This window comes from Etheostoma cragini, chromosome 9 (assembly GCF_013103735.1).
Source record: "Etheostoma cragini isolate CJK2018 chromosome 9, CSU_Ecrag_1.0, whole genome shotgun sequence".
Classification (NCBI taxonomy): Eukaryota; Metazoa; Chordata; class Actinopteri; order Perciformes; family Percidae; genus Etheostoma; species Etheostoma cragini.
Window position 1 is genome coordinate 26,140,488 of NC_048415.1, and position 20,841 is coordinate 26,161,328.

Below are 20,841 nucleotides of genomic sequence, written 5' to 3' on the forward strand. Positions count from 1 at the left end.
GTGTGTGTGTCTGTCTGTCGTACCTTCTTGATGATCTTGAGCTGCTCCTGCAGCAGGTACTTCCTGTGGGTCTGCTTGATCTTCTCTTCCACCTGTGAGCAGAGCAGGGACAGGGATCAGTGACGGAGCGCGATGAGCGTGACTAAAGCTGCCACGGGGTTGAGATGACCTCTGACCTCTCGGCCCAGTCGCTGCTGGAGCTTGCTAAGCTCGTACTCCTTCTTCAGCAGAGACAGAGCCTTGTAGAGACGCTTCGGGATCTGCAGAGAGACAACAGCGTGTGTCATAGGCCTGAACACTTTCAACTCATTACTGCAACAACCTTAATATGAAGATACATATGGCGACGCGTCTGTGTGCCCATCTTTATCACGGAACCAGATGTCCATTTGCCAATTCACACACTTAGTCCTCATCTTCGTTCCTGACATACTGTCTGAAAACACCAGCAATGACTCCAACCTTCATAATGCCAATCCGGTTTTGTGTCATAATTTTTACTTTCCGGTATGGCTACATACACACACACACACACACACACACACACACACACACACACACGCTGCTCACATTGGTCTCCTCCAGGACGTCCTGTAGTTCCTGCGACTCTGCTCCTGTCAGAGCTGCTCCCATATCGCTGAGGTAGATGGGATTATCAACCACTCTCTGACCAGCCTGCATCATCTGGAGGACTGACTCTCTGACAGACACACACACAGACACAGTTTGATGTTAGATATGTATAAACAGTCAGCTGAGAGACAAAAGTCTAAAAGGATAATGTTTTCCTGAATAGTTTGTCATGGACAAATGGGTGTCATGAGTTGAGCTTTTGTTCCTTTGTTTCACAGGAGGATAGTTAAAGGGGAACAATCACTCCCCGATGTGAGTCGAGTGAAGCTGTGAGTCGTGCATGCATCACTTTGCAACAAGTAGATTACAAGATGCTAACAAGAGACTTCTGTAATGTCAAAACAGTAAAAAATTGACCTACTTAACCAAGTTGGTTCACTGCCGGCTACAAGTTAGCATCAAACACAACAAAGGCTGTCAGTGGAATGGCGTTTTGAGCTAATGTTAGCAATAAAACTATCATAGATAGCTAAAATGTTTTTGAAATGAGTTCCATCTTCTGTTATTGTTTGGGATGAGAAAACTTTATTTCATGAACTTCACAACTTTCAGTATGACACGTTATGACCGTTTAAATCTGAGCATGCGCGATTCAAATCTGCCCTCGCCTCCCATTGGGCAGTGACAGCCCCTTCTGTTGACGTACCAAGTAAATTCAAACAAAACGGATGTTTCGGTAACTGTCATGACTAACTGACTAACTGTCACTAGCCCCCCCCAACCATCTTGTCTGTGATTGGCTGGTAGGGGTTTGTTGTGTTTTGGTGCCTATCCTGTGCCTCTAGTGTTGGTTTGACATTTATGACCCGTGTTGTCTCCCGAGAGCGGGCTTTTTCACCGTTTCGACTTTGTGATTTTATATATATATATATGAAGCGATGTGGCTTCCTGAACTCAAGTCATGTAGCGTTCAGTTACTTCAAGACAAAAGAGAGCCAACATCCTTAAAATTAAAGCAAGATTAAGGATGTCAACACTACAGAACGCAATTTAAATATTACAGGGAAACTGTTTGTAACCTCACTGTTACTGCAGACCTAAAGGCGCTGTGCATCATATAGAGCAGAAGGAGTATGGGATGATGGCACGAGGAGAGGACAGACTGGGACTAACCTGTAGAGGGGGTTCAGGGCGATGATGTCTCTGATGGTCTTCACTATCTCGGCTGTCAGCGCCTGCCAGAGAGAGAGAGAGAGAGAAAGAGAAAGAGAGAGAGAGAGAGAGAGAGAGAGAGAGAGAGAGAGAGAGAGAGAGAGAGAGAGAGAGAGAGACACACAGACAGAAACACAGACAGAAACACAGACACACACACACACTTAGATCATTCTGTGTTGTGAATGAACTGCAGCATCATACTGCCCCCTACTGTTCAGTCGGTACTTGGTGTTTGTACCTTGACCTCCTCTGTGACGGTGAACTGTTCATGCTGGATGTTGTCCACTTCTACCATCAGGATGTTGGCGGAGGACAGAGGCTGCAGCTCTGGACTCAGGTCTGCTTCTGCCACCTGACCAACAGCAACAACACGCATCACATCACATCACAATGTCTATAAACTGCTCATCAATAACATTTCAACTATTTCCCTCTGGATGGAAATATTTCCCTTTTTCGATTAAGAGCATGTAAATAAACCTTACATGTCTGAGAAAAGTGTAGAAAGATTCATCTCTGTAAAAATGCATTGTTGTTTGATAAGAAGAATGAGGAATGTCTAAGTGTGTGTGTGTGTGTGTGTGTGTGTGTGTGTGTGTGTGTGTGTGTGTGTGTGTGTGTGTGTGTGTGTGTGTGTGTGTGTTTGTTTGAGAGCAATAGGGACCTTTTCAATGGAATGCCATTGCTGGGCATCAGCATGGCCCCTTGTTAACTCAGTTGATGTCATTCACATACACTGCAACAGGAAAGCAACTTGGGGACATTTAGAGTGCACATGTGTATGTGTGTGTGCTGCTTGTGTGTATGTGTAATGGTCTATAAGACATGTAACACACCTTGTCCTCCAGCGGCTCCGTCACCGACTCCGGCTGGTCCTTGCGGCTGCGTTTGGCTTTGCGTCTCTGTGGCGGTTTGTGTTGGGACTCGGACTCAGACTCGGACCACATGGGGGACACCGCTGCCTCCTCAGGCTCCACCTCCAGCTGCCTGGTGATCCGGATCCTGACAGAGCAAAGAACACAGAGCGGAGGTAACGGCAGGCAGCAGGGCAGCATGGACAGCAGCGTCTTCTTCTTTTTCTCAGTGTCTCTAACCTGCGGTGTCCCATAACGATCATTCTCAGCTTGTCCCCCAGGTCCTGCATTTCATGGATCTGGACAAAGGTCCCTGTAGAGTAGACGGCGTCCAGAGACTCCACCACATCGGACTCATTACTGCAGGAGACAGGGACGGCAGGCAGCAGGTCACTTCCAGATCAGCAGATACACATAATGGCTGACAGAGATTCAACTGATCCCACCACATTCTGTTATGTAGTGTGTAAACAAGACCTCTAAAAAAGCCCCACCAATCTCAATTACATTCATTTCCTGCTGCTGTTTCAAAATAAAAGTCTCCCATTGGCACACCGGTGGAAGCCAACGGTTGAGTTTGTGTTCCATACAGTGAAGGAGAGGATGCCGTGTTAGACCTCAGGCAGGTAAATCACTTACTTATCATCTCTCTTCAAGAAGACTCCGGCGTACGGCTGAGCCAGGCGAACCTTCCTCCTCAACAGCTCCATCAGCGCTTTGTTCTTCACCTGACAGAAACAAGGACAGACATGTTGAACTCCACTCTTGGTCCTGAAATATCACATCCACCCTGCTAGAAAATGTCCCAGAATCATTCATTCCCTGCAATAGGGGTGCAAGATATATCAACTTACTATTTTCGCAATTTCACGTTGCTCAATACTATACTGAGGGGTGCAAAATCAATACTCAATATCGCAATATATTGAAAGAGTTGCAATAAGTATGCAATAAGTATGCAATATTTATTTTATTACAAAACAGAACCAAAGGAAGGAGAAGTAGAAATAGAGTTCGTACCCCTCACCAATCAGCTATCAGTGCAGGAGAAGATGTGGGGACAGATGTTACACATCTGTAGACCAATGGGTAGGTTACATAATACATTGTTGTATTTTATCTGCTGTCAGTTTCCATATTTAGAGAAACTGTGTAGAATTTAAAACCATTCTGACTTTAAAACGTGAGTGTGAGCTAAGCTTAACCCTTGTGACATAACTGTGACATCATCAAGGCTATTGACCAGCTCATCCAGAGGACAACATGTGTTAGAGCAGCTTGAGCGCTAGCACAGCGCACCAGCTCCACAGTGTTTCTAAAGGGACAGTAGTGTCTTTCAGTGTTTAAAGGGACAGTAGTGTCTCTAAAGGGACAGCAGTGTCTCTCTGAGTGTCTCTAAGCAGACAGTGGTGTCTCTCAGAGGGTCTCTAAAAGGGACAGTAATGTTTCTAAGAGGGTCTCTAAAGGGACAGTAGTGTATCGTAGAGTGTCTAAAGTAACAACACAGAGTTGCTGTGTGATTGCATCATCCCGTGTCCTTCATCCTCCTCACCTCTATGATCTTGATGAAGCGGGGGAACACCGGGTTCCTGCTCACAGCGATCAGCGGCACATTGGGGAACACCTCTGGAACCATCATGGGTGTGAGAGCCGTCATCTGGGGTCCACTGTACGGAGCTCCCCCCTCTCCCCCAGACTCTTCTCCCCCAGAGCCCGCACTCTCCCCGCCGTCCTCCCCGGAGAAACCCGCACCGCTGGCCCGGTTCCCAAACATCCTGTCCTGAACCATGCAGGGACGAATGGTCGGCGTTAGGAGCTCGGTTTGGACCCGGAGAGCGGCGGCTCCGACCCGCATCCAGCGGTGAGGTCTGGCGGGCAGCCGGCAGCCAGCTGTCATTGCGGTGCTGGTGTAGAAGCGTGGCGTCTGGAGGCGGCTCAGCGATGGCGCTGTGTCGGGCAGGAGGGACCGGCTACTGCCGGTCCTCAGCCCCAGGGAGGAACTCTTCACTTTCACTAGAAGAGCCGAGTTTCTGTGCAGCTGCCGAGCAGCGCAGAGCATCTTCACGCTGGTCGCCATGTTGATCTGGAGCTTTCTACAGCGTGACCGACCTTCTTCCGTCAACGTCTGATGACGTACTATAGAACTTACGAAACTTCTAAGAAAGACCCGCCCTTCAATAGCATTCACACACTACTATTGGCCAAGCGTCGTAAGCCGATTTGTTCAGGTCCTATCCCCTGACCGATTGGCTATCCTAACCAACCACTCGGGGTCAACGCCTAACCCCAACCAATGAGCTGCTTCGTAGGGCAGGAGTTGCCTAGAAGTTACGTGGGATCCATAATATAATAACACATAAAGTTTGCCCAGAGGTTAGGGCAGAGACGGTTTAACCTTAAACTATTTTTTGTATGGGTTGGAGAATCCTTCCAACAGTAAGAACCTTTTATTAGAGATGTCGTCATTAATTCAATTCTGCGGATTGATTTTACTTTGATGTGATATTTTAACTAACATTTAATCTGAAAACATATTATGAGCATAATAAACATTATTAGTCTGAAAAAACTTTCTCTTTTTTTTAAATTTACGATCTTTCCTTAATTTATTTATTCTTAATTGTTCTTTCTCCTATTAAACACTTAACACTGTTAAAAGTACCATGGCATGACAATTTAATTAACAAAGCTCCCCCCCCCCTCCTCAAAAGCTACCAACTCAGAAATGGCACGTCCTAAGGAAAGCTCATTGTGGGACTGGCTCTAGTGGCTGGAATTCTGCACCAAGGCTGAATTTTGGGAAAGAGACTTCAGATTCAGAGAGTATTAGGGGACCACTAAGGTCAATATGAAAGCATCCAAAGAGCACCATGTCATGGGAACTTTAAACCCAAATCTTTTTATTGTGATCAGAAAAGCATCTTATCTAATTCTAAAGTATTGTGTAATGTTGTTGAGACTCGTGTACCTCACATCTCTTTCTGGGATGTCCCAGCTGTCCTTTTAGTTACAGCCAGCGTTTTGTGTGATGTGCATGAGTGCATTCCCCTCCTCATGAAATATTTTTTTTTTAAGAATTGACCGGTGCATTAGTAATGTCTATGTGAACTTGTCAGCTGTCTTCTTCTTCATTGTGTGTGTTGAACATGAACAGCAGCTGCAGATCAGTAAACAAACCAAACGTAAAACACAGTTCCATGGTGCTGCTCGTGGTCAGAAACACCCCAGGGCACCTTTTAGAGAACAAGCAGTGCCTCATCTTTACACTGCAGCCTGTTCAGACACACAGGAATAGATTAACCTGTGCTTACAACACCAAGCCATGCTACTGAGTAAACTGATTTATTGGCCACTGACTCACAAATAAATACTTGAAATGGGTTTTCTCAGTCGTCATCTTCCTCAGCCTCGTCTCCTGAGTCCTCCAGCTCTTCCTGGGCAGCTTGCTCCTCCTCCAAAGCTTCTTTCAGCATCTGCTCCTCCTCCAGCGACGGGTCCAGGGCCTCGGTGATTTCGGGCCCGCTTGGGTAGTCTTTCTGTGGCGGCGGGGGGACAGGCGGGCTGTAGTTTCCCCCTACATACTTCAGACCCCAGCCAACATATATGTTCTCAAACTTCCTAAATTAATGAAGAGACAGGAAATGGTTGTTTGTAAATTGCAACATTGCCTTCAGGATCCTGTGAGAGACCCTATAGAAGAAGTATTCTGTCTGATCTGTTGACTTACTTTCTACAAGCATATGCACATGAGCCCGGCCAGAGGTTAGAGCGCAGCACAGCTACTGCATGCTGGGAGGTGAGAGTGGAGGACACCTTGGAGGTCCAGGGAGGAGTGTTGAACAATTCTGAAAAGACATCAAGGACATAAAGTCATGGCATTTATGGAGCAAAAAAACAAACTCTGGTATGCTATTTTATGTAGATATGTAGAGGTTTACATCAATAATTGATCATCATGCTTTCTAAAAAAAAAAAAAAGAGATATTACCAGAGATATTGTCAACTGTTTTTTAGCAAACATGGAACATAGAGATGATGGCAGCAAGGGGAAGAGGTCACTGCCACTATTTGCCACTGACAGTTGCCTTTTTATACAATTTTAAACTTGCTTTGTGTGCAAGTAAGCATAGAAACATGAAGGAAAACCAGCAGCTGAGGAAAAGAATTTTGGCTGAGCAGAGAACAAACAGATCATCAAAGAATAAGGATCTCTGGGCTTAGATGAGCTTCAAAGTTTGGACATCCGTTTCAGGCCAATAAACAATGTTAAGAGGAAGATATTAAGATTAATTCTAGTCTAACATATCACAGCACGTATTGGTGAGCTGGAGCCACCTGTGGAGGATCAGACTATAGCCTGTCAACATTTTTATCACCTTCTGACTCTTTTTTTGGCAGCTGGACAGTCAGAGGACACAGAGATTTTAGGGAGTAAATCTAACTGAAACTGTAAAAGTGTTGGATTTACAAGTGAAGGCAACCAGCCAACCGATGATTCCCAGTGGAATTGAAACCTTTTCACTGGTTTGTAAAGTGAAAGACTGACCTGCATCCTGGGAGAGGGGGGTAAGCAGAGGGGGTCCGACTTCTGGCTCGGGCTCGTCAGGTTCCTCTTCCTTCTCGTCCGCCTCTGCTTCCTCATTAGAGTCTTCTTCTGGTTTCACAGCCATATTCACCCAGGTACAGCGGCCCTAAAGCAGTCCACATCCACACATTAACAAAGCCCTGAGCTGAGAGACGGCTGCGTGCTTCCATCAGACGTACCTGCTGCAGGATGTGCTGAACATGATGCACCCAGCTGGACAGAGTCTCCACCATCTCAGCAACCGGAAGGCCCTCAAAGTCGGGGTTGGCTTCGTAGCTGTCCGGGGGAGACGTGTCTTCCTCATCGCCCTCCTCCTCCCCAGCCTGGAAGAACCCCTGGGGGCTGACCTGTGTTCCGGCGGAGATGCGAGCGATCTGTGCTCTCAGGTAGTTGGCTTCATTCCCGGGGAAAGGCGGGTAGCTGACCACCGGGTTGTCCAGCCTCCCCGTGAAGAATTTACGAATTTGGCGAGCAGCGGTGATCTGTGCAGGACTGACCGACGGGAGCTTTACCCAGGGAAGACCCGGCTCTTTGCACACATAATAAACATACTTGTTAGCCCCTGTTCCCAGGGCTTCCTTCGGCACTTCAGGGGGGGGTTTATAAATTGACTGAGGGAGAGGGTCCATCTAAAAGCAAAGCCAGCACAAGACCAGAAACATAGTTAATGTCACTTCTGTCCCTCCAAGAGATTAAGGGATGCTTTCTTTCTTTTGTTTCAAAAGACTTCTGAGGTACCATCAAATTATAGCACAGGAAATACAATTCACAAGGGACAGTAAACGAATAGTTCACATTAAAAGGCTCCCAGGAAACGGGGGCACTATTTAAGCTTTTAATGTGAAAGACCCGCCGGGCTGAGAGCACTATAAAAAACAGCAGAGTAGGTAGTGATAGGGTGAGAACAGTGTTGTGTTACACTGATGGCAGTAATGCAGCAGACACGAACATCAGACTGAAGGCCTTTTTCATTTCCCAAATTATACATCCTTAATTCCTCTCCTCAATTCCTCCCCTCGTATACTTTCCTGGTGTCTTAATCCCACCTACAGGAGATTGGAGCCGAGGGGAGAGGAAGAGCCTCCAGGAGAAAGGAGTCGAGGCAACGGGCATTTAACAAACACAAGACAGCTCTGCCTCGGAGCCATCGTTTAAAGGCGACGGCCATTTAATACAACGTGCAGCACAGCTGCATCGGCTGTTATGTTTTGGCATTAACTGTATGTTATGATATCTGTCAGATGAGAAGAACAGTGTTCATGACAACTTCTATACTTATGGGGAATTTAGTTCACAACGTGACACAGTGTAATAAAAATGTAGGGATGTTGTATATTATTATTTGTTGTGTTTGACACACACACACACACACACACACACACACACACATTTATGAAGCCTACATAGAAAGTATGGCTATGGCTACAGTTTGGTGTAAAACATTAAAGATGTTTGTGTGAAAAGAACAACAAATATATGCAGTATAGCTACAAAAACTGCGTGGATCAGCTCTTCATCCGAATCTGCGTGTAGACTTAAAACCATTCCCGATTTAGAGACTTGCATTGGCACTTCTCTACAGTCAGTGTAGGCTGCGTTGCTTTTTAAATGATGTATTGTAATAATGCGTGAGTGTTTTCTATAACTATTTACTTAAACGTTTCCATGGTGCAGTAATGTCACTACAGCTGATATCATTGGATATCATTGGACATTTAAGAAGGAAAAGCTATCTATAGTTATAAACTGGACAGAGGAAACAGAACTTTTAGGAATTGGGACGTCCTTCAACATGGCGCTCTTAGAATAATATCAGGGTCACAAGCCGGAGGATTGAGGAGTCGAGGAACTGAGGAGTCAAGGAGTTGAGTTTGCTCAATAAAACAGGAGCCAATCAGAGAACAGGGAGGTGTGTCTTTAGAGCAGGAGCCTGGTTGTGTCTGAAGCTGGAGGGGAAATAAAACAGATTAAGTTTGTCCTCACCTCTGTGTCTTCCGCATCCGGCTCCTCTTCATCGAAGCTTGGCTCCTCCTCTTCCTCCCCCTCTCTGTACTCTGACTCAGCTACGATGTAGCTGCTCTCTGTGCCCAGAACCTTGCCCCACAGGCGGCAGCGCAGCAGCCCTTGGGACTCCACCAGCTGCTTGAGAGCCAGGAAGATCCTATGTGTCTCCTCGCGGCCTAGCCCCACCCCCGCCTGCTCCAGGTAGAAAGCCAGCTCGCTCACATTAGGGAGGGGTGTCTCCATCTGACCACAACAAGCAACAGTCTTATGAGTATTATTCATATTCTCTATAAGTTGTATATATAATATAATATACTGTATATTATATACTGTAATATACTATGTGTAGGGTCTAAAAGTAATTTGTATTTGCAGAGATGGACGAAAGTGGGGCTAGTGGGTCTGAACAGTGTGTGTCCGTGTGTGTGTGTGTCCGTGTGTGTGTGTGTGTGTGTGTGTGTGTGTGTGTGTGTGTGTGCGCGCGCGCGCGACAGTACCAGTTCGTCGTCCTGGTCGGCGTCCTCCGGTCGGCTGAAGAGGGAGAGCTGCTGCTCCGCCAGCAGCTCAGCAGCGCTGATCTCTGGGAGCTCTCTCAGGCTGCTCTGCTGCTCCAACGCGGCCCGCTTCACGTCGCGGCTCATGTCCTCAATCACATCCACCACGTTGGGAGGACGCTCATCCATCACCTTCAGCAGCAGCCCGGTCAGATGGTCATAGCTGGAAGCAGGAAGAAGAACGTCTGGACCATTCATCGTCTCAGACACTGATACATAAACGTAACATAACCCATGAAGAAATATATCACAAATACAGTGCCTAGAGAAAGTGTACACACCCATGCTAAAGTTGATTAAAAAGAGGAATAAAAAAAACATCTTTTGGGAATTTATTTCAATGACTTAATTAGAAAGATTTAGGAAAATGCAACCTTTTAAGGACACCAGTTTAGATTTTCCTTGGCCTTTGGAATTAGCATAACAGCCCCACATCATCACATACCCTTCATCATACGTAGTGATAGTCATGACGAGCTTTCCATAAGATCATCTCTCAATGCAAATCCAACCAACTGTTACGGTAACTGAATTAAAACCATGCCAATTTCTATGTATGGTGAAGGGTATGTGAGGATGTGGGGTGAGGGGGAAAGGGAACTTTATCAGGATGCATAGTATCCTGATCCATGGAATAACTAGCCTTTAAAAATAAAAAATGGCCCTGCTTCTATGGGAATTTAACATAAGGGGGTGTATACTCATGCCCACTGTACTTCAAAGAAGAAAATGTAATTATTTACAATACATTATTCATTCACAAAGAAAGTTGGTGTTGTTAAAAGGTTGGATTTTCCTAAGTTTTTTTTATTAGGGCATTAAGATCAATTTCCAAAAGATGTTTTTTTATTCCTCTTTTTAATCAACTTTAGCATGGGAGTGTAAACTTTCTCAAGGCCCCTGAATGACTCTCCTTACTGAGTGGCAGCATGGCTTTTATCTGTTAAGGACTCTTTCTCTAGTCTCAATATAAACCTGAGACCCACTGAGAGCTTTCTTTACAGACACATGGAACTGAAACGTTTTCCCTCACCGGTGCCGGTCCTCAGTTTCCTGCTTTTTACATGAAATGATTAGCTTGGTCAATTAATTGATAAACCACGGTCAACATCAAAACTTTAACAAAATACTTTAATTAAGTAAATATATTTTTTTTTATGACAATTTACGCAGGAGTCATTTTCAATAGGTTAGCTAAATTACAAAATTTGATATTGTCCTCCAAAACTGTGATGACATCAAATGTTTTCAGATTTTAATTTCAGCCCAGTTGAGAATATATTCTAAGCAGAAGTCCGTTTCGAAGTCTCAGCAAACTTCTTAGGTAATTATTGTTTTGTTACAAGCTAGGTAATTAAAAAAACACACACACTAGGTTTAATTACCATGCATTCTATTCCATATAAAATGGAGGTGAATTTATATAATGGTAAAATGTCTTTCTATAAACCAGAATTAAAAGTAATTCTGTTCAAACTCCGCCTATATATCGTATGAAATGGTTTCATTAGGTCGGTCTATGGTTCTCTACTTGCATGCGCCGGCACCTGTACCGTCATTTCTTGAGCACCTAGACGGGCAACGAAACTTAACTGGCGGCTTCACCGCAGTCTACAGCGGGGGTCACGGAATGTGCCGAAGCCAGCCGAGCGAGTTAGCGTTAGCTGAGTTAAGCTAACCTAGGGAGCTTAGCTGCCCTAACCGGCTACTCACAGGTTCAGGCGGCTCTCCGTGCTGCTCTTCAGCAGGAAGGCCTTGAGCGAGGCCGCCGAGTGCAGCCGCTGGCTATCTTCGGACTCCATCTTTCTTCTCCTCCGTTTCTTTTTCTTCTCTTGTCTTCCAGCAACTTTGACACACATCGGCTAACGGAAGCCACAACAACTTCTGTTAGCACACCAACTGCACCGTTGCTATGGTCACGGGAACAAAACGGTTGCTAGGCTGTAAGAGCATCGAGCCCCTGACATGGATAGTTACCTCCAGCATGGAGTTTTTTTGGTTTTAGGATAAAAAATAAACATTAAAATATATACACATACAAATAAATAAAAATATAATACATAAATATATATATATATACAGTATATATTATTTTAGTGACAACTCAAAAATACAAATAACTAATGTTAGGGAATACTGTTTATGTTTACTAACGCATTTCTGTATTAAATTTTATTTTTATATTATATATTTGGATTTAATACATTTGCCGATATATTGGCATATTGATTTTTAAAATAACTAAATATTCGTATTGGTGGGCTCCAATATGTACACTTCACAGTCGTTAACTGTGACAAACAGAACCTGTTCCCACAGAGAGTGTCGCATCGTGCTGCTTAGAGAACCTGAGCTACAGGACTGGAGAGATAAAAAGACTTGACAATAAAATGAATGTATACAGCATCATTTTAATTCGACTAACAAATCTGAATATATATGACAAAACCGGCAGTAATCTAGTAACCGAGAAACCGGGGATGAGGTTTTACTTATGTCTTAAACTGTTGATCTCTGTAGCAGTTAAAAGTTTAAAATGGACCAACATCGACATAGATCTCCGGCTTGCATCTAATGGCGTTTTTACATTAAGGGTACCTGTCCGACTCGCCTTGCCCCATCCTCCTTTTTCCATTGCACACTAGCACCGCCTCATGTGCGAGTCGAGCCGTGTCTGGTTGTCATAGCAGGAAACTGCCGTGACCTAACGCGATACACACACAGGATGTGAAAGGTGTTTTTGATTCTCGGCGTGTTGCCACAGCCAAAAGGAAAATTAGTTTCTAATGATCCTGAAGAAAGAAAAAAAAAAAACGCTGGATAAACTATATACCGGTAAACACAGCCGGTTTGTTCAGGACACCCCCCGCCCCCATCTTTCGTTAGCCCCGTCTCTGACCAATCAGTACTCTGCAGGTTTCAACACCACCTTTTGGTATTGCCTCAGCTTGCGTGGAATCTTGACTAAGGCAGTACAAAAAAAATTACCTGTTAGCAGGTACCAGAAACTTATTTCTCACAATGGAAAACCAAAAAAGGCGAGTCGAGTCGAGTCGAGTAGATACCATGTAGTGGAAAAACGACATATGTGTGAGAGCTCAAAGAAGTGATCGGCTGCGGAGTAGCCTGGATCACAAGATTTAGTTGTCTCCGAGTCCACTCCTGAGTCACAGGTTACACATAACCCTAAGACACAGACACAGAGGAAAAGCCCGTGAATGGCTCCGTCACTTCTCCAACCTCCAGCCTGAGAAACGGGAGCAGTGCTGATGTTAGCGTTGAGGACGTAGATGCTACGCTCTCACCGCCTGCTGAATGTTTGTGTAATGAGTATCTTTCATATGGCGAAGTTCTTCCCTCTGCTGGCTGGGGGCGGAGACCGTGCTGGCGAAGCCTTCAACCCTGTAACCGGACCAGTCCGTCTGCGTACTGGAACTGCTCGCTGTTTTCGTACTCCAGCATATCCAGAGCGACCTCGCAGCTCTCCTTGACCACACGTTCTCCGTCGGCACGGTACTGCTGCAGAACTGCCCGACACTCCTCTCTGCCGATGGAGCCGAGAGCCTCTGCCGCCTCGTGGCGGACCATGGGGTTCTCCCCGGAGCGCTCCAGAGCGGCGCGCAGGGCCGGGAAGGCCGCCGGGTGCTGCATCTGCCCCAGGACGTAGCCGATTTCATGACGGAACAGAGCGCTGGAGCACTGCAGGCCTGGACCACAGAGACACAAGAGGACACAGATACACACAGAGGACACAGACACAAAGAGACAGAGAGGATACAGACACACAGAGGACACATATCCACGCAGACAAACAGAAGACACAGACACACACAGGACACACACACACAAAGAAGAACAAACACACCGAGGACAAAGACACAGGAGACATAGAGCAACAGAGAGGGAGACACACAGAGGAACAGAGAGACAGAGAGACAGAAACACAGACGACACGGATACACGGGGCCACAGACAAACAGAAAGACATAGAGACAGTTACAGGACAACTGTAGGCTTCACTGCATGTAGGACATGTAGGACTGTCACATACACCTGACAATCCATTCCCTTTGTACGTAAAATATGATCAACTTAAACTACAAAAGCAGTATTAGCATGGCTCTCTTCATGATTCATTATTTAAGATCTTTTTGTATTTATTTAAGAGTCACATTTTTAAGTAGTGCTCACATATGGCTATTTTGAAATGGGCCTGGATCATGGTCCTGGGTCACATTCAGGAGGAAGGAATTTGGAGGTAGGTTGTTGGGCACTGGTCCTAGTTTAAGGACAGCACCGGCTTTGTCATGCGTGTGCAAAATAACACAGAAACATTTATTTCAGAACTCGAAAATTCACTTCCAATCAAGCCATGAGCTGGTCAGTAACTGAAATGCCTCAGCTCCTTGAAATGCTGGTCCAGGATTACAATTCGTAGTGTGATTTTTAATTTAATGGTCACTGACACAGACACAGACCCCAGACCCAGCACAAACTGAGAGACAGCTGAAGTTACACTGTGTGTTCTGCGTGCATGGTGCTGCATCCTACCGTCTCCCAGTGCCAGCACTGCCTCCTCGTCGCCCAGGTTACGCAGGGCAAACATGGCACGGTAGCGTTCAAACAGTGGCAGACTTTCATCCAACAGGATGGAGCGCAGCTCAGGCACGCTGGTCCTCAGTGCTGGAGGGGCCGGGTCCACGGAGAAGTACGGGTTCTTATCTGCGCTGCCGTCGTCCAGCTGTGTGTCTCCGCCAGCCTGCAGCCACTCCAGGCGCCGCACAGCCAGCTGACATGTCTCCGCCACCTGCAGAGAGAAAACACACACACACACACACACACACACAAGCAGGTTGTAGCTATTATAGTCTAATAATATCTATAATATTAGTTATTATTAGACTTCAGCTAGAGCCGTCCCCAAACTGAGCTTTTTTTTGGGGGGGGGGGGGGGGGGGGGGGGGGGGGGGGGGCAAGGTGGAGGCTGTGACCAACTGCCATTTTGCTTGTTTTAAAGCCATGACATCTCTCTCTTACGGGTGGGCCAAATTCTCTGGGCGGTCAAAGCAAAGCAAGAAAGTGGTAACAGGAAACTTGCCCCTTATGAGGTCATAAGGGTCAAGATCCCAGATCGGCCCATCTGAGCTTTCACTTTCTCAAAGGCAGAACAGGATCCCCGGGGCTCGGTTTACACCGATCACCATTTTATTGTCTGACAACGCGGCCTTGCTAGTTCCAGGTTAAGTATTATGTCCTACCTCTATGACAGGATCCTGACTGTACTCTTTCAGTAGGTCCAGAACCACGGGATCACCGATCGCTCCCAGAGCCTCCCCTGCAGACGCACACACACACAGACACACAGACACACAGACACACAGACACACACACACACACAATCACCGTGAAGACATAATGATGCATTGACCTTGAATCAAATCTCTCTATGAATAATTACAGGCTGCGCAGGAATCAAACCACCAACTTTTCTGCAGACATGTGTTAGCGTGTTCAGAGTGTTGTTATGCACCATGTGTGATGAACGTATGTGTGTTAGTGTGTTTTGGGAACAAAGCCTGAGCAGCGTCCGTGCACGTGTTTGGTGGCGAGCGTGCATGTTTACCAGCTTCGTGGCGGACCATGGGTTCCTGCTGTGTGTCTCTGAGGACGGCAGTCAAGGGGGGTATGGCCCGGGTGTCCTGCATCTGTCCCAGGCAGTACGCCAGCTCGTGCTTCAGCAGGGCCGAGTCATCGGTGAAGGCTTTACTGATCCAGTCTATGGCTTCAGCTCCTGAGTCACAGGTTACACCATAACCAATCACACGTTACCCTAAGCCAATCAGCTCACAGCAGTCGGCCAACACAGGTTAGAGCACCAATCAGCTCACACAACACATCACACACCCTGTTCTTGGCTTGGTTGATTTGACTTCAAAACGTGTTTTCACAGAACTGTGTGTGTCTGTGTGTTTGTGTGTGTTTCAGTTGTGACTCCTACTGGACTGCCCTTCATTCTATTTCTTATTTTTAAATGCTCAGCCTGTTGTGTGTTGTTACCTCCCAGGTTCTTCAGGGTGAATAAGGCTCTGAAGCGCCGGGTCAGGTCCACTCCAGGGTCCACCAGAACCTGTCCCACCGCTGCCACCTGGTCCACACTGGTCATTCTGCTGCACAGGGAGACACACAGTTGGGTGTCTTCAGTCTGGAACTGATGAGCAATGTGAAGCTGCAGAGAGTCGAATGGATCAAAGGAAAATCAGAGTCCACTTATCAGTTGTCACATTTAAAGGTCCAATGGCATTAAAATTTCACTTGGAGTTTTTTTCTTCTTTTTTTTTTAAAGATGATTTTTTTCAGGGTTTTTCCCTTTATTAGACAGAGGCAGTGGCTAGACATGTGAAAGGGGGATAGAGAGTGATGGGGGATGACACGCAGCAATGGGCTGCGGGCTGGATTCGAACCCGGTTCGCTGCAGGACTGAGCCAACATGGGATGATTTAACAATTGAAGGTCTACCATCGATTCAAACTTACACATATTTGCTCTGAAATGTCATCATACAAAAGGTTGCTCAGAGATAATATGAAATCATCGCCTAGTTCATCAAATTATTGACCCAGATCTATTGATGGGAGAGCCACACAGGCTGACTTTCATCGATCTGTCCGGAACCAATCACAGCTCAGCTCACACAGCAGGGCTAACAGGGCCATGTTTCAGGCTGACGTCATAGGGGTCGTGACGTCAACAACCGTGGTCACAGACGTAGATTATAGAACGCTGGCCCCAACTCATTTACGCTGCACCACGACTCAGTCCACGTGTACTGAAAGCGCATGCGCAGAACCGCTAATAGAGTTTATTAATTCAGAAAACAGCAGCCCGGTTGAAGCTAACCGTTAGCTTCTGTCTCCTAACTTTAGGTAACCCTCCCTCACAGCTATCTGACGTAACACACACACTGACAGACAGACACGCACACACACAGACACACAGACACTGAGACACACAGACAGACATACACACACACACACACACACACGAACGCGGGGCTCTGGCTAACCTTTGGGTCCACAGGTGAAGTTAGAAACAGCTGCTGCGGGACCACGGGTGTGTTGGTTCGGTGTGCTCGGTGCCGCGGCTGCACGCATGCGTCCTGTTGCAGCTTCCGCTAGAGGGACTAGGTTCCGGTGACATGTCAGAATAAAATACTGAAAAACACAATTCCATTGAAAAATTCTAAGAGGACCGTGGTTTCTAGAAAAGCTCGTTGTTGTTTATCAGCCAACTTAAAATTAAATTCCTGTTAACCCTTGTGTTGTCCTCCCGGGTTAAAAACTTATTACTTAGTTTTTTTTTTTAGTTTTTTTTTTTTAACACTGTTACTCTGTTAAGCGACTTTGAGCTTGGGAAAAGCGCTATACAAATTCAATTTATTATTATTATTATTACCTAACACCACCTTACCAACACTAGTTTTACAGTATTTTTTGGTATTCATGGTCAATAACCCTCATTTATATAGAATTATACCTAATATTTGAGTTAAATAAAATCAGAAATCCCGAATTGTTTTGATTAGTAGTTAAGATGAGAGGAACGTATTGATGAGTTCAGTCAGGAATGAAAGTGATCAATTATCTGCATATCAATTTTCTCCTGCATACTTTGCACTCTTCATTGCACTGTTGCCTCTATATTGTTTCTGTTTAGAGTGTATATTAGTGTGTACTGTATTTATTGTTTGTTTTGTTTTCTGGTTTGTTTTGTATGTAAGGGCATTGTGAGCACTGATGATTTTTATCATATGACATACATTAAAAAAAAAATTGCCCCTGGGATCAGACTTTTATTGTGAATATTTCTGGGCGGAAGTGTTTTTCTTGCTGCTCCTGACGTGTCTGTAACTTGACAGTGGTCCTCTGGAGCAGCAGCAGCGGGACTGACAGGATGAGAGGAGTCAGTGCTGGATCTATCTGATCCGTTCCCCCGGTGTAGCTTACCCTCGGTGTTGCACAGTCTACCGCCCGGCCTGGCACGGCCTGGCACGGCACGGCCCGTCCCGTTGCTGTTCGACGCTCCGCCCGCCGCCGGATCCCATCGAGCCTGTTTGTGTCCGTGCTGGAGGATGCGACGGGCCCGCGGTGCTCTGCGCACTGTGCAAAACAGCGATCAGCTGGAGCATCGACAACCAGAATCGATCGGACTAATCGGATCATACATACGCTAGGATCATTAATAATATTATTATTATATTATTATATAAGTCAAAGGGAATAAGAGGCGTCGTGCGGGCAGCGTCGGTGTCAGACAACCCTCCATCCTCTCTCTGCCAGGTATGAAACAACAATAGGCGTCCTGATGTGTTAGACAGAAACATCTGGAAGGCTGTGCTCGGCTCTATACCGTATGCATGTTCAGAGCTGCAGGGAGCACATATCATGGACACCTTGCTCCATCACTGCTCTGTCCATCAGGGCTCCACCTGCACAGCTGCACCTACTACACCACCCCAGCTTTCAACATCTGGAAACACTCTTATAGACATGGGAACAAAACTCAATGGTTACTTTATTAGGTAAACATTAGTAACAGCTATTGCAACTCAACCCTACAGCTCTGCCATCAATTCTTTCCTTATCCAGTTTATAATGTAACATTGTTAGAGAGGTGTGAGTTCAGTCAGAAGAATATTATTGAATGGAGATGTTGTGCTGGATTACACAGCACTAACTATAATCTCAAATATCATGCAAACTGAATAACTGCTGCAGGAAATTAAGCCGGATGCATATATTTTCTGTGCCCTTCCGCTTTCTTTGTGTTGGAATTTTAAATTTGGTGGATTTCTGAGGACTATGGTTCACTGCTCCTCAGATCTGTGCAGGGTAAATCCAGACAGCTACTTGGACTATCTGTCCAATCGGAGGCTATTTTGCAGCGGCTCTGTGCAGAGTTTAGCACCGCCCACGATGATTCTGATTGGTTTAAGGGCCCTGACACACTGACCTGATCGCTGACCGTCGGACGGACTGCCTCCCAGAGTTTGCCAAAAAAAGTGCCTCGGAACCCACCGAAGCGATGGCAGCTGATTGGACAAACGCGTCACGCTGTCATTGCATTTTCTTCAGATTACAATCTCATATTTTACCAAAATAGTTCACCGAAACGTGTTTCTGAAGGCCGCGCGGTTGCTGAATCTGTCTTCATTTCAGATCGACAAAGGTCCGTTTAATGGAGTTTCGTCAGACTTTGAGAGACTCTAGTCACGCTCATCCCGCTCGTCATTTCCGGATTAGCATCTGATTGGTCATTTGAGTCCGACAGGTCGGCCAAAATGAAGGCAGCCCCCCCCCCCCCCCCCCCCCCCCCCCGACGGAGGACGGCACGGAACACACCAAACAGACTCGAGTCACCGACCTCCGACGGCCGATTATCGGGTCAACGCCTCAAAGAAATGCCATTAAACCAGAGCACGCTTTCCTCCCATCCCAGAATGCTTTGTGGAGTAGCCCGACTCTCCTTAAGCGCCCTTTACAGGAGGGTCTGGCAAAGCAAGACTAGGTTGCTAGGTTGCATCAGACTGTACAAGTGTCCCTAACAGAGTAGCCACTGAGTGTGTTTAACGTGCAGATAAACTAAGATCAGAATAGGAAAAATAAAATGAAAACAAATACAGATGTAATAAAATAAGAAAGTTATTGAGTGTGCCCATGCTTCTAATACATGTTTAGTGTTTTCTCATGGATTATCATCCTCATATTTCCATATATATTTTCACACCAGACCTTCCTCTGCTACACCTGTTAGCATCCACCGCTGCACTTTCAGCTCCGGGAGAAACAAAGAAAGGCCTTGACGTTGGATCCTTATATGGCATGAATGGTAACTATGGTAACAGGGAATCACCGGCTGACATGGATATATCCCTGAGAGCTTTAATCTGTGGCGGTGTCCTCAGTGTTCCTCTATAATCCCGTAGAGCGGCTGTGACACATTTTTTACTGTCACTGAGCTAGTTTCTACCCCTTGATGCTTAAAGCACACCGCTTTGCTCACCTCACACAGGGAGGATGCTGGGAAATACGTGCCATGCTGACATTTGGACAGAGTCAACAGTCCGAGCACTTACCTGACACCTACTGTACACCTGGTTTGAACAGATCCAAGGGCCAGTAGCTTACATGTCAGGTGTGCTTTGGGCATAACATGGAATTAACCAATCAGAGGTCATCTCCAATTCCCTTTCAAAGCCAGGCGCGGTGCTATTATGATGTCACATTTGCACCGTAATACTTTTATATGTAATCTTTTGCACTTTTGTGTGTGGAACAAGCATAGTGTGTGCACACTATTCATACGCTCAGCCTCGGGGGGGCGGGGGGGGATTGATAGCTCAACAACACAGAGGGGGGACAACATACAAAAGTTTATATTACCGCCTTCTGAACCATTTCTCTCTGAGTGATCTCTCTTCCTACTATTGATTATGAGGCATCTTCCTCTGATGAATGAATGAGACTGGTTGGGTTGGGTTACTGAGGACTGATCTGTGTGTTCTCTTGTCCTCCTCCTCCTCAGCCCTGTGTCTCGGTCAGATGGCTGTGTCCCCGGTGCTTACTCTGTCCCTGCTTCTCCTGTCCCTCCATACTCCCAGCACAGCGTCTCCGTCCTGCCCTGTGAGCTGTCGCTGCTACAGCCTCACTGTGGAGTGTGGTTCCACCGGCCTTAGGGACGTCCCTAAACACGTCCCTCTGTCCACACAGGTACGTCCATTACACGTTTCGATTCACACAGGTACGTCCATTACACGTCCACACTTGTACATCCATCACACGTCCCTCTGTTCACACAGGTACGTCCATTACACGTTTCTATTCACACAGGTACGTCCATTACTCGTCCCTCCGTCCACACAGGTACGCCCATTACACGTCCATACTTACACGTCCCTCCGTCCACAAAGGTACGCCCAATACACGTCCCTCCGTCCACAAAGGTGTGTCCATTACACATCCACACAGGTACGCCCATTACACATCCGTCCGTCCACACA

General features: G+C 46.2%; 4 protein-coding genes across 9 annotated transcripts in view; 1 reads left to right on the forward strand and 3 right to left on the reverse strand.

Annotated features, from left to right (window-relative positions):
* The window catches only part of lonp1 (lon peptidase 1, mitochondrial), a 12,385-nt gene extending 7,607 nt beyond the window's left edge, over positions 1-4,778 (reverse strand). Inside the window, exons 1-9 of the mRNA XM_034880570.1 lie at positions 4,195-4,778; positions 3,282-3,370; positions 2,883-3,002; positions 2,625-2,790; positions 2,027-2,140; positions 1,747-1,808; positions 571-700; positions 177-260; positions 24-92 (exon numbers count right to left, since the gene is read on the reverse strand). Coding sequence (XP_034736461.1) covers positions 24-92; positions 177-260; positions 571-700; positions 1,747-1,808; positions 2,027-2,140; positions 2,625-2,790; positions 2,883-3,002; positions 3,282-3,370; positions 4,195-4,719 — 1,359 coding nt within the window. The 5' untranslated portion in view covers positions 4,720-4,778. The remainder of the gene's footprint in view (positions 1-23; positions 93-176; positions 261-570; positions 701-1,746; positions 1,809-2,026; positions 2,141-2,624; positions 2,791-2,882; positions 3,003-3,281; positions 3,371-4,194) is intronic.
* The window catches only part of dohh (deoxyhypusine hydroxylase/monooxygenase), a 20,271-nt gene extending 3,304 nt beyond the window's left edge, over positions 1-16,967 (reverse strand). Inside the window, exons 1-7 of one of the 2 annotated variants that reach the window (XM_034880614.1) lie at positions 16,849-16,967; positions 15,843-15,949; positions 15,409-15,576; positions 15,044-15,120; positions 14,337-14,592; positions 12,261-13,492; positions 560-562 (exon numbers count right to left, since the gene is read on the reverse strand). In XM_034880614.1, coding sequence (XP_034736505.1) covers positions 13,182-13,492; positions 14,337-14,592; positions 15,044-15,120; positions 15,409-15,576; positions 15,843-15,948 — 918 coding nt within the window. In that variant the 5' untranslated portion in view covers position 15,949; positions 16,849-16,967 and the 3' untranslated portion in view covers positions 560-562; positions 12,261-13,181. Of the gene's footprint in view, positions 1-559; positions 563-12,260; positions 13,493-14,336; positions 14,593-15,043; positions 15,121-15,408; positions 15,577-15,842; positions 15,988-16,848 lie in introns of both variants that reach the window. The other variant, XM_034880613.1, reaches the window with a different exon arrangement.
* rsph4a (radial spoke head component 4A) lies at positions 5,971-11,726 on the reverse strand. The gene is made up of 7 exons (XM_034880599.1): positions 11,499-11,726; positions 9,729-9,948; positions 9,211-9,474; positions 7,407-7,856; positions 7,189-7,333; positions 6,370-6,487; positions 5,971-6,260 (listed from the first exon to the last, which is right to left on the reverse strand). The coding sequence occupies exons 1-7, from the start codon at positions 11,642-11,644 to the stop codon at positions 6,029-6,031; spliced, it is 1,575 nt and encodes a 524-aa protein (XP_034736490.1). The 5' UTR covers positions 11,645-11,726; the 3' UTR covers positions 5,971-6,028.
* Positions 16,968-17,675: 708 nt separating the features above from the next.
* The window catches only part of LOC117949965 (leucine-rich repeat-containing protein 24-like), a 9,767-nt gene continuing 6,601 nt past the window's right edge, over positions 17,676-20,841 (forward strand). Inside the window, exons 1-2 of one of the 5 annotated variants that reach the window (XM_034880584.1) lie at positions 17,676-18,121; positions 20,367-20,704. In XM_034880584.1, coding sequence (XP_034736475.1) covers positions 20,384-20,704 — 321 coding nt within the window. In that variant the 5' untranslated portion in view covers positions 17,676-18,121; positions 20,367-20,383. Of the gene's footprint in view, positions 18,122-20,366; positions 20,717-20,841 lie in introns of all 5 variants that reach the window. The other 4 variants (XM_034880582.1, XM_034880583.1, XM_034880586.1 and 1 more) reach the window with 4 other exon arrangements.